This window comes from Podarcis cretensis, assembly GCF_951804945.1.
Source record: "Podarcis cretensis genome assembly, chromosome: 10".
NCBI lineage: Eukaryota > Metazoa > Chordata > Lepidosauria > Squamata > Lacertidae > Podarcis > Podarcis cretensis.
Genome location: NC_137179.1, coordinates 47,697,703 through 47,711,269, shown reverse-complemented (window position 1 = coordinate 47,711,269; position 13,567 = coordinate 47,697,703). Strand labels below are relative to the sequence as shown.

The 13,567-nt window shown below is 44.1% G+C and overlaps 1 protein-coding gene across 1 annotated transcript in view; it reads left to right on the top strand.

Annotated features, from left to right (window-relative positions):
• Window positions 1–1,885: 1,885 nt before the first annotated feature.
• The window catches only part of TBK1 (TANK binding kinase 1), a 32,093-nt gene continuing 20,411 nt past the window's right edge, over window positions 1,886–13,567 (top strand). The window contains exons 1-6 of the mRNA XM_079994466.1: window positions 1,886–2,041; window positions 6,621–6,739; window positions 8,257–8,397; window positions 9,186–9,315; window positions 10,932–11,113; window positions 11,926–12,086. Coding sequence (XP_079850592.1) covers window positions 6,653–6,739; window positions 8,257–8,397; window positions 9,186–9,315; window positions 10,932–11,113; window positions 11,926–12,086 — 701 coding nt within the window. The 5' untranslated portion in view covers window positions 1,886–2,041; window positions 6,621–6,652. The remainder of the gene's footprint in view (window positions 2,042–6,620; window positions 6,740–8,256; window positions 8,398–9,185; window positions 9,316–10,931; window positions 11,114–11,925; window positions 12,087–13,567) is intronic.

The following is a 13,567-nucleotide window of genomic DNA, read 5'->3' as shown; positions in this document are numbered from 1 at the left end:
GACAGTGGACTGGCCCCTGCTGAAAAAGTTTGCTGACCCCTGTCGGTGGTGATTACAAAATAAAGTTGTTATGGTCATCACACTTTTTGTATCTTCATCATTGAGCTGCCCTTTTGAGACCCGATCAGTAGTTAGCATTGAACTGAGATTCCAGTGTTTTGTGTTGTATCTGCCCGTGTTTCAGAACTTTGAAACAGCAGGGACAAGTGCATTAATACACTCCAGCACTAGGTTTAATTTCAGCACTATTTAAAAGGCTGGGCAAAAGATTCTTGCATTCCAGAGAGTTGGACAAGATGACCTTCGTGGTCCCTTCCAATTGTATTGATTCTACGTATTGCTTGCCTTTCCACAAAACAAGTCCACAAGCTCATTCCACATGCACACAGATGCTGCCTGCTAAGTTTTCGTCAGGCAGGTGAATTTGCTGAAATCTATGATTGCCTTCTTCGAGAAGGGTAAATAGTTCTGTTCCTGCTCATTTACTGGCAGTTTCTTTCATTTTAAAACAATTGGAAATGTTGTTTGGGGATGCCTGTCACTTGCATCCACCTGTATATCTGGTCTTTGCAAAACTTGCTCACAACATCTGCACTTTATGTCCTTCCACCCTGGCCAGCCCCTTCTATTTCTCCTTTAGGCACAATTCCGTTTTGAACTGTGCCCTGCAGTTTTCAAGCAGGGCTTATCCGTATAAGACATTGCAGGCTTATCCATATAAGACATTGTTTTGGCAAGAACCCTGAGTTGTTATCTCCTGCCCTTAAGCCTCCAAGGAACTCAGCACGGCATCTGTGAGGCCTCCTTTTTCCTCACAACAGCTCTATGAGGTAGGTTAGGCTGAGAGCATAGGAGCCAACTCATAGGGGCCAAGGTCCCTTCAGAAGAAGAAGAAAAGAGTTTGGACTTGATATCCCACCTTTCACTACCCTTTAAGGAGTCTCTAAGTGGCTCACATTCTCCTTTCCCTTCCTCCCCCACAACAAACACTGTGAGGTGTGTGTGGCTGAGAGACTTCAGAGAAGTGTGACTGGCCCAAGGTCACCCAGCAGCTGCATGTGGAGGAGCGGGGAAGCGAACCCGGTTCCCCAGATTACGAGACTACCGCTCTTAACCACTACACCACACTGGCTCTCTTTACTCTCCCCCCCCCCAAAAAAAAAAATATTTGAGGGTGCTGGGGGGGCACCAAGTGGATGGGCATTGCCATTCAAATGGTTTGTGTGCACCATGTCTTGTGATCGGTTGTGCAAAGAAAGAATGGATACAAAAACTTAATATGCAGAAATGGCGAAACTTACCGGAAGAATAAGAAATCAAGATAAAACGTTTTGTAAAAGAACGGAAACAGTTTACGTATTGAATATACAGATAAATTCTAAACAAGATAAAAACATTGGCAGGAACATTGTAATAACCTGCAGCTTCATAAGAGTACATATTTAAAGAAGATGAATAAATGAAGAAAGTTATTTTGGATATGCAGAAGATATTAAAAATAAATGTAAGGAACCACAGAAAGAGGGGGAAGGAAGTCAAGTTTGGAAATGTTAAAATTATGGTAAAATCAGTTAAATGTATATTTTTTTAAAAAAAAGATTGGGCAGGGCTGCCCCTACCCCGTTTTTTGAATTGAAGTTGGCTGACCCCAGGATGCACCGCCGAGAGGCAACATTTGTGAAAATGTCTCCGCCTCCCATTGAGCCCTTTGGGTCTGTCCTAGTTCCACGAAGGCTGCAGCAGGGGCTGGGCGCGCCTTACTCCCGAGTAAACCTGCTTCCTGCCTCGCCCGGCAGCAAGCAGGCAGGCAGGCAGGCTGGCTGGCAGGCGCGTGAGCCCCGGGACCTTCCCGCCTCGCCCGGGTCCTTTGGCACGGAGCTGCCCCGCCTCCGAAGCGTCAAGAAGCCGGAAGCAGGCGAGCGGGAGCCGGACGAGGGAGGCTGCTCGGCGGGCCGCGCCGATTGCGAGGAGAGCGGGGCTGCTTCGGCCGGGGGCTGCTTCCCGCGCTCGCCGTCGGAAGGGGCCTGTCGAGGGGACCCAGGTGAGGCGGCGCGGGTGGAGGGGAGGGGCGCGCGCAGGGAAGAGGCGAAGCCGGCCGGGAACGTGGCTGCCTGGCTTTCGTTTTCGCCCAGGCGAGCGAGTGACGAGGCTTCGGCCAGCCTTTCTGCAGGCCCGACGGCAGCGGGGATTTCCCGGCACTGCCCTGCTCTGGTGCAACCCTCCCGAGAGGGGCGCTTCAAAACAGAGGCGACCCCGCGCAACGCAGAGCCACCCGGGAGCCGGGTTCGAATCCTGAGCCTTCCCTCGTTGCAGCTGCCCGGCGCCTTTGCTCCTTTGCCTTCTAAACATTTCGCCCCCCCGAGCTGCGCAGTCTTCTCGACTTGCCCAGCGAGGAGCCAGGCCCGACGTGTGTGTATATCTAAAAGATCCAGGAGCTAAAATTTATAATTTGGCAGAATATTCGGACTATATGATATGTATTTGTATAATTTGGAATATTTAATGTGATTGGATTGGATTGTTAAAATGGAAAATAAAATAATATAAAAGATCCAGGAGCCTCTGTTGGGCATCTAGCCGGCCCTCCTTGATTATTCGGGGACTTGGTGGCACTGCTGCCACCTTCCTCTTGTTCTCCTCCACCCATCACCCCGCTGACATTTTTTTTTTAGATGGCAGGTGTCACATTGTAGCTCAATCGGTAGAGCATCAGACTCTTCATCTTAGGGCGGTGGGTTCGAGCCCCACGCTGGGCAAGAATTCTTCCTGCATCGCCGGGGGTTGGGCTAGATGACCCTTGGGACCCTTGCCAGCTCTACAATTCCGTGATTCCTTCCTCCAGCTCTTAACCGAGCACCCCAGATACTGTCCTCCTGCCCCTCGTGACCTAGCACTTACTTACTAGGGTGTATTCACACAGATACACATTTATAACAGGATCGCTTGTGTGCAGCAGCATTCGCCGTGGATCAATCACCAGAAAGGTTTTCTGCTTCCTGGAATGCAAACATAATATTTGGCAGTGGAGATCCCCCTATGGGCTCAACTGTGAGGTGTGTGATTTGCATATTTCTAATTGAAGAGCTTGTGTACAGAGAAGCGGCTTTCTCTGATTGCGCATGGAAGCGGAAGTTTCCTGTTGCCCAAGTGCAATCATAACATTTTGGCAGTAAAGATCATTTATGGGCTCAGCTGTGGAGCATTGGGCGATTTGCAGATCTGTGGCCAGCGTTCCATAGTTCCATGACGGGTTTGTTGCCTTAGATTCAGCTTTCACCCTCTCACAAATAGACTTAGGCCACTCAATGTTAACTTTTCTTTTGTATATCTTAATGAAATAATCTAGGACCTGGTGTTGCTGCAGGACTCTTAACTCCGATTGTTCCAGATCATTGCCTGGCACTGATGAGTTGTTGTTGTTGTTGTTGTTGTTTATTCAGCTTGTATACTGGCCTATACTTGCAGGTCTCAGGGTGGTTCACAATGTAAATTCGCAATATAAAATCACAAAACAGCTGGAGTGATGCAGGGCCCCCCCCCCCCGTGTCAGGGGGGCTGGTGTCAAAGACTTAAATCCTGTTTTTCCTTACTTGAGAGTAAGCCCCATGTGAATTCACCTGGGGTTCAAAATAAATATGCATATGATTGTGCTGATAGGCTCATTGGGTAGTCATGAGAATTAGCTAATGTTCCATGAAAAGGTAAATATGATGACTGCTTCATCAGCTGGCTACAGAATGGGGAAGGAAGAATAAGGCTGCGATAATGTACATATGTATGCATGCATGTTTATGTGAAATTTCTTTCTCATCTTTCCTTCGAGGAGCTCAAGGTAATGCATATTGTGTGCTCACCAAGCCCCATTTTAGCTTCCTTGTTGTGGGATAAATGGATGAAAATGAGTTTTATTCTTAAGGAAGGTATGGTGAGGATGGCCATGCCTGCCTTAAGACCGATTCTGTGAACAAAGAGGTTCAAAGGAGCCCCAAGGAGGCCCCCTTTGCAGAACTGTTTATCAGCGTGTTTTACAACCTGAGTTGTAAATATCATACAGATTTATAGTTCAGAGGTGAGCCGAGATAACAAGGAGAAATAGTAGATGATAGTTTAAGCACTTGTACGCATACTCAAATGCTTCATTAATATTATAAAACACACCCCTATTGTAAAAACCTGCTAATTTGAATGGACATAGGATATATGTTATTGTTGGGGATACCTGTTTTACATGTTCAGTTTAGGAGCAGACATGATGTAGGCGGATCGGGAAGCCTGTAAACTGCAATTTCTTAACCAATAGGAGTTGTAGTAGGGATATTGAACGGTCTTAGGGTATAAATTACCTGTGATGTGAACTGGAATGTGCAATCCCCTCTTTCCAGCAGGAGCTGCTGGAGGGGGGGAGTTTTTTGCCCGCAGTACTGTCGACCCACAATAAATCTGCTTATGTTTGATCGTGGTGTAGACTCCTTATTTCAGAGAGAAATTTGAATCCCTCTGGGAAAGATCCCTGGGACAGATTTGTCCAACACTTGTGAGGTAGGCAAGGTTGGTAGATTGCAACTCGTCAGCTGGAAATTCTTTGAAGGAGAAAGTGTGCTTTGAAGGTACATTGTGTATTCAGTGATGGTCTGATACTCTTAACTTCTGTACCAAGCTGGATCTATGATGTCAAGGGGCATGCTTCTGAGCACACCTGCGTAGTATTTCACCATATAGATTGTAAAGTTCTTTGCAAGTGGGCAGTAGTATAGTGGTGATTATTTATAGTAACAATACGCTAACCCTTCTATTATGTCAACTTTGATGAAGAAGGAAGTGCATCTTGAAAATCGATAAAATACATTTTAAAAAGGAGGAGGAGGTGTATCATAATGAACCACAATTGTTCCTAAGCTATTTCAAATTGAAGCCACATAAGAAGGGGAAAAACCCTTTTTGGATTTATAAATCTCTGTAAATGCTTTTTTAAAAAGAAATCTGCAAGCTGCATTGCTAGAGACAGATGGTTGCAAGGACAAGGCCTGCCTGTCTCCAGCAGGAGATTGCATGCAAAGCTTTAGATCAAGAAAGGGCTGAAAAGTCTGTGGCTGCTTTTACAGGAGAATAGAAAGAGCAATCAATCAATCAAAGTTCTACATGTTGCACCTCTTTTCCCTGTTGGAGTTTGGTAAATATATTGCGGCATGCTTGCAAAAAGAAATAGTCTTGTAAAACCTTTGGGCTGAAGCAATAAAGAAAACATAAGATTTATTACTCAGGGTAAATGTTAGCTCACACTTCAACGGACTTGAATTACGTAAATAAACTTGGAGGAGAACCATTAAGCTACCTAAACAGGACAGGTGGGGAGAAGCAAGCCAATCTACCCAAACATGGGTAGATTTTTTAATCTTATCTCAGGGGTCAGCAACCTTTTCCAGCCGTCTGCCGGTCCACTGTTCCTCAGACTGTGGGGGGGGGACGACGACGACGACTATATTTTTTTGGGGAGAAATGAACGAATTCCTATGCCCCACAAATAACCCAGACATGCATTTTAAATAAAAGGACACATTCTACTCATGTAAAACACACTGATTCCCGGACCATCCACGGGCCAGATTGAGAAGGTGATTGGGCCGCATCTGGTCCCTGGGCCTTAGGTTGCCTACCCCTGACTTATCTCAATTGCTGATTCAGTGGTAACCATTCTTAAGACTTTCAGAGGCAGGCTGGGCTGTGACTGTTCGATTAGCTAGCTTCAGCTGCCAGAACCACTGCCAATTCTCTCTTGTGTTTCTTAATTCAGGGAGAAGGATCCATGTTGGAATTGCCTTGTCCCCATTCTCACTTCTGATAGGTTTCTGCAAGTGTTAAATCTCTATAAGCATCCCAGTCTGCTACTTGACACCTTGCAAATAATAAGTGTGCCGCTCTTGGCGCATATAAGACAAAATGGGCAGAAAGCTGGAAAAGAAAATCAGAAGTGATAGAAATAAAAGGAGCACTAGCATGGAAGGCTAGTTGTGAATATATCACAGAAAATGAATTAAGCTGGTAAGAAAGCAGAAGAAAGGATCCGAATGGAGTTAATATGAATGTAGTCTTGCTTTGAATTTTACATGGGCAGTTACTTTTACAAGCTGATATTGTGAAGCAATATTGTGATAATGTTTTGGATTGTGGATCCCATTGGTAACATAATTTCCATGGTCACTTGTACAGTTGTATCATCTTTTTGCAGACTTTACACTTAAACGTGAACAACTTGACTAATTTTGAAAACGAGTGTAGAAAATGATAAAAATGACTAAATTTGAAAACAAATGTAGAAAATGATAAAAATCCTATGGGGACTGAAAACAACGCATAGAGTTCTGTTATTGGCCTCCATTTTATTCTGCATCCATATTCAGAAGTCAGAAATAAACCTTTCAAACTCCATTTCCATTAATAGGTTTGAACTAGAATTACTTCATCCTGTGGTTTCCAGGATTTCAGTGAAAAGGAATTTCTGAAACTATTCAGGCTAATCTTCCTAGGGCACTTCCCTTAGGTTTTGAATAAAACATGAAACTTTCGTCTACTGCCACATGCACTGTGGCAATTAACTCCAGAGTATCTATTTCCCTATTCAGATCAAACAAGAATTGCCCAATCAGGAGCAAAAATGCAAAGCACTTCGAATTATCTCTGGCTTCTCTCGGACATTCTGGGACAGGGAGCTACTGCAAATGTTTTTCGTGGACGACACAAGGTTTGTATAGAGACGGAAGTTCTAGCTGTCTGCTGGAAAGGCTTTTATACGATCTTAAAGTAGTCTCTGTTGTTATTGTAAAATTAAATGGGATGAGTTTTTTTTTCCTCTTATGAAATGAATATACAATGAGCAGTGCAAATTATTTGAAATACAGGAGGCATGACTAAGAGGGTCTAATTATCATACCCTTTTCCCATGTAACTGCTTGGCTCATGAAATATAAAATATTTATCATACTGTAGAGTATAAGAAAATCTTACTGGAGATACCGTATTTTTTGCACCATAACACTCACTTTTTTCCTCCTAGAAAGTAAGGGGAAATGTCTGTGCGTGTTATGGAGGGAATGCCTACGGGTGGCATGCCTACGGATTTTCCTCCTCTAAAAACTACGCGCGTGTTATGGTCCGGTGCGTGTTATAGAGCGAAAAATACGGTAACTGAAATCACATCCCTTCTTAATCTGAAGGTAAAGTGCTAGTTAGTAATTAGCAAGTTATTCACACTGGAACCTTTAGAAAATGACATTTATTTCCTTTTTTTGTTTGGGTATTGAAGTAACAGTGTTCAATCCAACATGGAATGGATTTTCTTTCCTCCCACTGTAAGCCCCTGCACTACCAAGTCTGCTCTGGAAGGGCCCCAAATCCTTCAGATTTTGGGGAATAGGGAAGGGAAATCCCATTCTGCAAGTGGAAATTTTATTCACTCATGTATGGACACCCTTGGATTCAACACATGCATTTTGAAGTTTTCTGTCATCTTTCATAGTTACCAAGTATTTAAAAACAAGCACAACCAAACTTCCTTTCCCCACTTCTCTCTCTTTTTCCCTTCCCACATGCCCCCCCCCCAATCTTCTCTGGGTTTTTGCCCAATCCTCCTGAGGAAAGGGGATGCGGGTGGTGCTTGCCAATCAGAAGGTTGGCAGTTCGAATCCCCATGACGGGGTGAGCTCCCGTTGCTCGGTCCCTGCTCCTGCCAACCTAGCAGTTCGAAAGCATGTCAAGTGCAAGTAGATAAATAGGTATCGCTCCGGCAGGAAGGTAAATGGCATTTCCGTGCACTGCTCTGGTTCGCCAGAAGCGGCTTAGTCATGCTGGCCACATGACCAAGCTGTACGCCAGCTCCCTTGGCCAATAAAGCGAGATGAGCGTCGCAACCCCAGAGTCGGTCACGACGGGACCTAATAGTCAGGGGTCCCTTTACCTTTACCTGAGGAAAGAGAGCAGAGGTTCCATTGTGGCCACATAAATTGTTCCATGTGTGCATTGAGTTTGCTGGATACAACTCCAAGTGTAAACCCCTCCCCACATTATTTTTAAAGCAAACTCACATACATGTTTATTCAGAAGTAAATCCCACTGTGTTGAGGGTTTTTATTTTATTTTATTCATATGCATAGTATATTTTTATAGTTTTGTAATGAATGCAGGAACAAGGTTTTCATTCCCTAGTCAATTGTGTGAAATGCTTTTTCTTTTTTTTAAAAATACTCTCTATTTGTTTTACAGAAAACAGGAGACTTGTATGCCGTAAAAGTGTTCAATAACTTTAGCTTCCTTCGTCCCGTGGATGTTCAGATGAGAGAGTTTGAAGTGTTGAAGAAATTGAATCATAAGAACATTGTCAAATTATTTGCCATAGAAGAAGAGGTATTTTTTTTAAAACAACAACAACTCTACTGCTCTGGTCATCTACTGAGCATTGTCTTATTATTTTATTTCGGGTTCCAGTGATCAGAATGCCTTTTCTTTGATTTGAGGTTCACGGGGACAGTGTATGATTTCTGATATGTTTTTGAACATTTATGAATGTGCCTTAGAACAGGTTGCATTGCATTATTGCATATGATGTATATAACTATGAAACATCTGTTTGATTTTTAATAATGGCCCTTCTTTTTTTAAGAGTCCTCCCTTAATGATTGCATTCAGTACAGAATAGAATTGTTTTCAAATAATGCTTCCACATAATGTTGTGGCAGACACTGATAAAGGAATTCATCCTTGAAGCTTTCCTTCTTAGAATTGCTCATCATTCCTAATATCTGATGGCAATAACTAACATCAGTTTCAGAAAAACTTCCAAGAAATGTGCATAGTCTCAATCAGGTATCAAGTATATTCTGGGCAGCCGAAAAGACTGAATTTTTTTGTGTGGTGGAGAAAAGAATGTACAAAAATCCTTGTTAGCAGTTTTCCATTTCTTCTCTCTTTGATTTTTAAAGAACATAAGTTGTAAATTACATTGATTTTATCTCTGCTCAAGATAATTTTATTTGCTTTTCTTTCTTAACCCATAGGAAAGGAACTTAGATCTTTCTTCTAGACTAACTGTGGGTCTGGCTAAACTTTTTGGCAGTGAAGCTTTTTTGCTTTCCTTCTGGCACTGGGACTTGTTGCATGTTAACTTGCAAACCTTTCTTGTTTTTCTTTTCTAGACAACATCTAGACATAAAGTCCTTGTTATGGAATTTTGCCCATGTGGCAGTTTATATACAGTTTTAGAAGAGCCAGCTAATGCCTACGGGTTGCCAGAAGCAGAATTCTTAATTGTATTGAGAGATGTTGGTAGGTGGAAGTTGATTCCTTATGTACTTTAATGTCACATAATGGGCTTACCGTATTTTTTGCTCTATAAGACGCACTTTTCCCCTCCTAAAAAGTATGGGGAAATGTGTGTGTGTCTTATGGAGTGAATGCAGGCGGGAGGCTCTGCTCAATGCTCCCTTTAAAGAGCCGTGTGGCGCGTGTGTGCCGCTCTTGGGGACTTTTCCCCGAGGGGGGAGAAGGGTTGCCTTTCTCCCTCCTTGGGGAAAAGCCCCCAAGAGCTGCACACACGCTCGCACACTCTTTAAAGGGAGCACGGCTCTTGGGGGAGCCTTCCTCCCGCTGCCTGGGAGAGGCAGTGAGTGGCTATCCCATAAGCCAGGATAGCAAGAGGCTATCCCAGAAGCCAGATCCCTCTTGCTGTCCTGGCTTCTGGGATTCAGAATATTTTTTTTTCTTGTTTTCCTCCTCCCAAAAACTAGGTGCGTCTTATGGTCTGGTGCATCTTACAGAGCGAAAAATACGTCTTCGAATGCTTAGCCTAGTTAGAACGTGTTTGCATGCAGATATGGAACCACAGTGACACGTATCTTAGTTACGTCACGACTGGGCTACTGCAGTGCACTCTGCATGGCGCTCCAATAATAATAATAATAATAATAATAATACTTTATTATTTATACCCTGCCCATCTGGCTGGGTTTCCCCAGCCACTCTGGGCAGCTTCCAACAGAATATTGAAATACAATAGTCTATTAAACATTAAAAGCTTCCCTAAACAGGGCTGCCTTAAGATGTCTTCTAAAAGTTTGGTAGTTTTTCTCTTTGACATCTGGTGGGAGGGCATTCCACAGGGCGGGTGCCACTACCGAGAAGGCCCTCTGCCTGGTTCCCTGTAACTTGGCTTCTCGCAGCGAGGGAACTGCCAGAAGGCCCTCAGCGCTGGACCTCAGTGTCTGGGCAGAACGATGGGAGTGAAGACGCTCTTTCAGGTATACTGGACCGAGACTGTTTAGGGCTTTAAAGGTCAGCACCAACACTTTGAATTGTGCTCGGAAACGTACTTTTGGAATCTAAAGCTGGTCCAAATGGGGCAGTTAGAACATTGACTATAGAACCAGCTATCAGGATCCTGCTATTCAATTGGTACAATTGTTTCATTGACTTTTGGTCTGATTCTATGCCTTATTCAAAGTTGCTGGTTATCACCTTGGAAGCCCTAAGCAGGACTCCTTCCATTCATGCTGTGATGCAGAAGAAGCTCTCACTGGAGAGAAGGAGTAGGGTGGTATTTTTTGCTAATTTCTCTTTGCCCATGTGCCACACTGCATGCTGTTCCCGACCTTTCCCCGACCTTACGGGGCAGATTTCCAACGGACTGCAGGGCAAAGGTGGGAAGGGAATCAGTAGAAATCACTCTCTCCTCCCATGCTGCTTCTGGGAAGCGAATGCCGAACGTGGAACTCTGTTCAGTGGAATGCTCCTTTCAGTGGAAACTCATTTAGAATTTCAGCCAGGATATTTGCATGCTTTCTTTCAGTGCTTATAAATACATATTTAGAGGAAGAAATCCAATAAAAATATAACTGTCTTTTAAAATTTACATATATTTCTCTTCGTTTTCCCATGCATTTAAGTGGCTGGCATGAACCACCTTCGTGAGAATGGAATAGTGCACCGTGACATCAAGCCAGGCAATATCATGCGAGTTATAGGTGAAGATGGTCAATCTGTTTATAAACTGACAGATTTCGGGGCTGCTAGGGAGCTGGATGATGATGAACAATTTGTCTCCCTCTACGGTACAGAAGAATACTTGGTAAACCTAGACACATTTTATTTTTTACTTAGCCTTATTTGTGTAATCTGTTGATACTTGGGGCAAACATCTTAGCAACAGCCTGCATGGCTGCTAGCAGAGTCTGAGTTGTGAATTCATTGATCAGCAACATATTGTGATGGAGATGCGAGTGGGCGTCAGAGGAGGGAGGGAACAAAAGAGGGACAGAGGCCAGTTTTGTCCATGGCACTCATTCAAAGGCACATTCAAGGATAATGTCAGCCTTTATTGAATGTAACAATTGGAAAGTTTGGACACTGTAAGGGTATCAGGGGGTTGCTCGAGAGCAATCAGGCAAATGCCTCCCTGGTCTGTTGTAAAGCCTTGTTATTGGTGCCAAAAAAAACTTCACCATGCAGAGCGCCACTATTCTGTGGCTGGCTCATTCACTGGCAGAATCTGAGAGTGGGCAGTCCTTAAACCTTCCCCAGCAGAGTAGTTTCTTGACGCCCCGTCTGCGCTTCCCCTCTCTGCGCGGAAGCCTACTGCGCAAGGAGGGCGTGGGTAATGGGGGACCTCTCTCTTCCCCTCTTTGCTCAGGCAAGGTGTCCTGGCACCGCCTCGCCTCCTCTGAGCCCTGCAGCTCCTCTCCGCTGGAGGCGTGGTTACTCTCCTCTGCTGAGGAGGTGCTGCTTCCCACGATCTATGGGGGCTCTCTGTAATCCATCTGGCTTTTCCCCTCTCGCCCCTGAGTCGATGGCAGTTCCCTGACAGACACGTAGTACGTTGTGCCGCTTGCTGATGAAGCAATTTATTCTAATATTGCTTCTCTTTGTCCCTTACTCCTTTAGCATCCCGATATGTACGAACGAGCAGTATTGAGAAAAGAACATCAGAAAAAATACGGGGCAACGGTTGATTTGTGGAGCATAGGGGTGACATTTTACCACGCTGCAACTGGAAGTTTACCCTTTCGACCTTTCGAAGGGCCTCGTAGAAACAAGGAAGTGATGTAGGTAATTTAGAGGAAATGCTTTATCCACAAATTACGCTATCAAATAAAAATAGAAAACGGATACATAAGAATTGAGGGAATAAAAAGCTTGTGTGATTTGGGTAAACTCTAGAACACCTAACACTGGCTTTACATGTACAGCCACTTCCTCATTCTTTACCAGCTGTAGTGAATTTGTTAAATTGTTGTCAAATTACTTTGCTTTTTTACAAGCATGTAGAACTGGGTTTGTTTTTTTTATTCTAGTTGTGTTGAGAGCAGATTTGATTTGGCATCTTCATCAAAGCATGAGAACTGGGTTTGGAATATATGTGTTAACACCCTGCAGGAAATAACTTGCTAGAAGCCACATGGGCAACATAGAGAGTTCTCTTGTGCTTCAGCCCTGCTTGTCGGTTTTCCACAGGCATTTGGTTGGCCACTGTGAGAACAGGATGCTGGACTGAATAGGCCATTGGCCTGTTCCAGCAGGCAAGCTCTCCTTATTTTCTTACCTGGTTTCCAAAGTTGTGGCCATCAATTAAAAGAAGGCAACTTAGGGCAGACCCACTTAGTAGAATCCCAAGTGGAAGTACCGTATTTTTTGCTATATAAGTCGCACCAGACCACAAGACGCACCTAGTTTTTGGAGGAGGAAAACAAGAAAAAAAATATTCTGAATCTCAGAAACCAGAACAGCAAGAGGGATCGCTGCGCAATGAAAGCAGCAATCCCTCGTGCTGTTCTGGCTTCTGGGGTAGCTGCGCAGCCTGCACTCGCTCCATAAGATGCACACACATTTCCCCTTACTTTTTTAGGAGGGAAAAAGTGAGTCTTATAGAGCAAAAAATACGGTAGTTCCTGGCTTGGTGCAGACTGTTGCAGAAGAGATAGCAGGAGACTGTAAAACATGGACACAGCACAAGTGTGTCTCCTGAGATGCTATATTAGACCTTGTTGCAAATGTAAGTGCACCAAGGATTTCAGTTCTCTTTTGTCCCGTAATAATCTTCCACCAACTTGTGGGTTGGGCCTTCCCCTCACCCCTAGATCCAACCCATACATTCAGCTTCCAGATGAAAACTTCCAAAAAGTGTCACTCATGGCAGCAACTCACATGGCAACCTTAATATAATTTAAAGCCCTGCAGGATATTCACATCAGCAGTGGCTGTCATTCAGAATCTGGGAGTGACATTTATGCAGTAGTCATGCCACTGAATTACACATTATCGTGTCTTTTAGTATGAGAGAGAATATGGTAAATCACTAGCCGTGCCTGCGAATTGATCTGCTTTGAGTTCCAACTCGCTTTAGCAAGTTAGAGAAAGCAAGCCAATGGATTGGATCCAGAGTTCTGCTTAGGGGAACTCGGCTTCAGGGGTACTCCTGTTGGAGTATGCTTTTCTTTCTGAGCCTTCCTTCCAAGCTGCTTCAAAGGGTTAGAGGGCTTCTCTGGAAAAGTGAGGGAGGTGTCATTGGGGACTGCCTGGGGAAGAA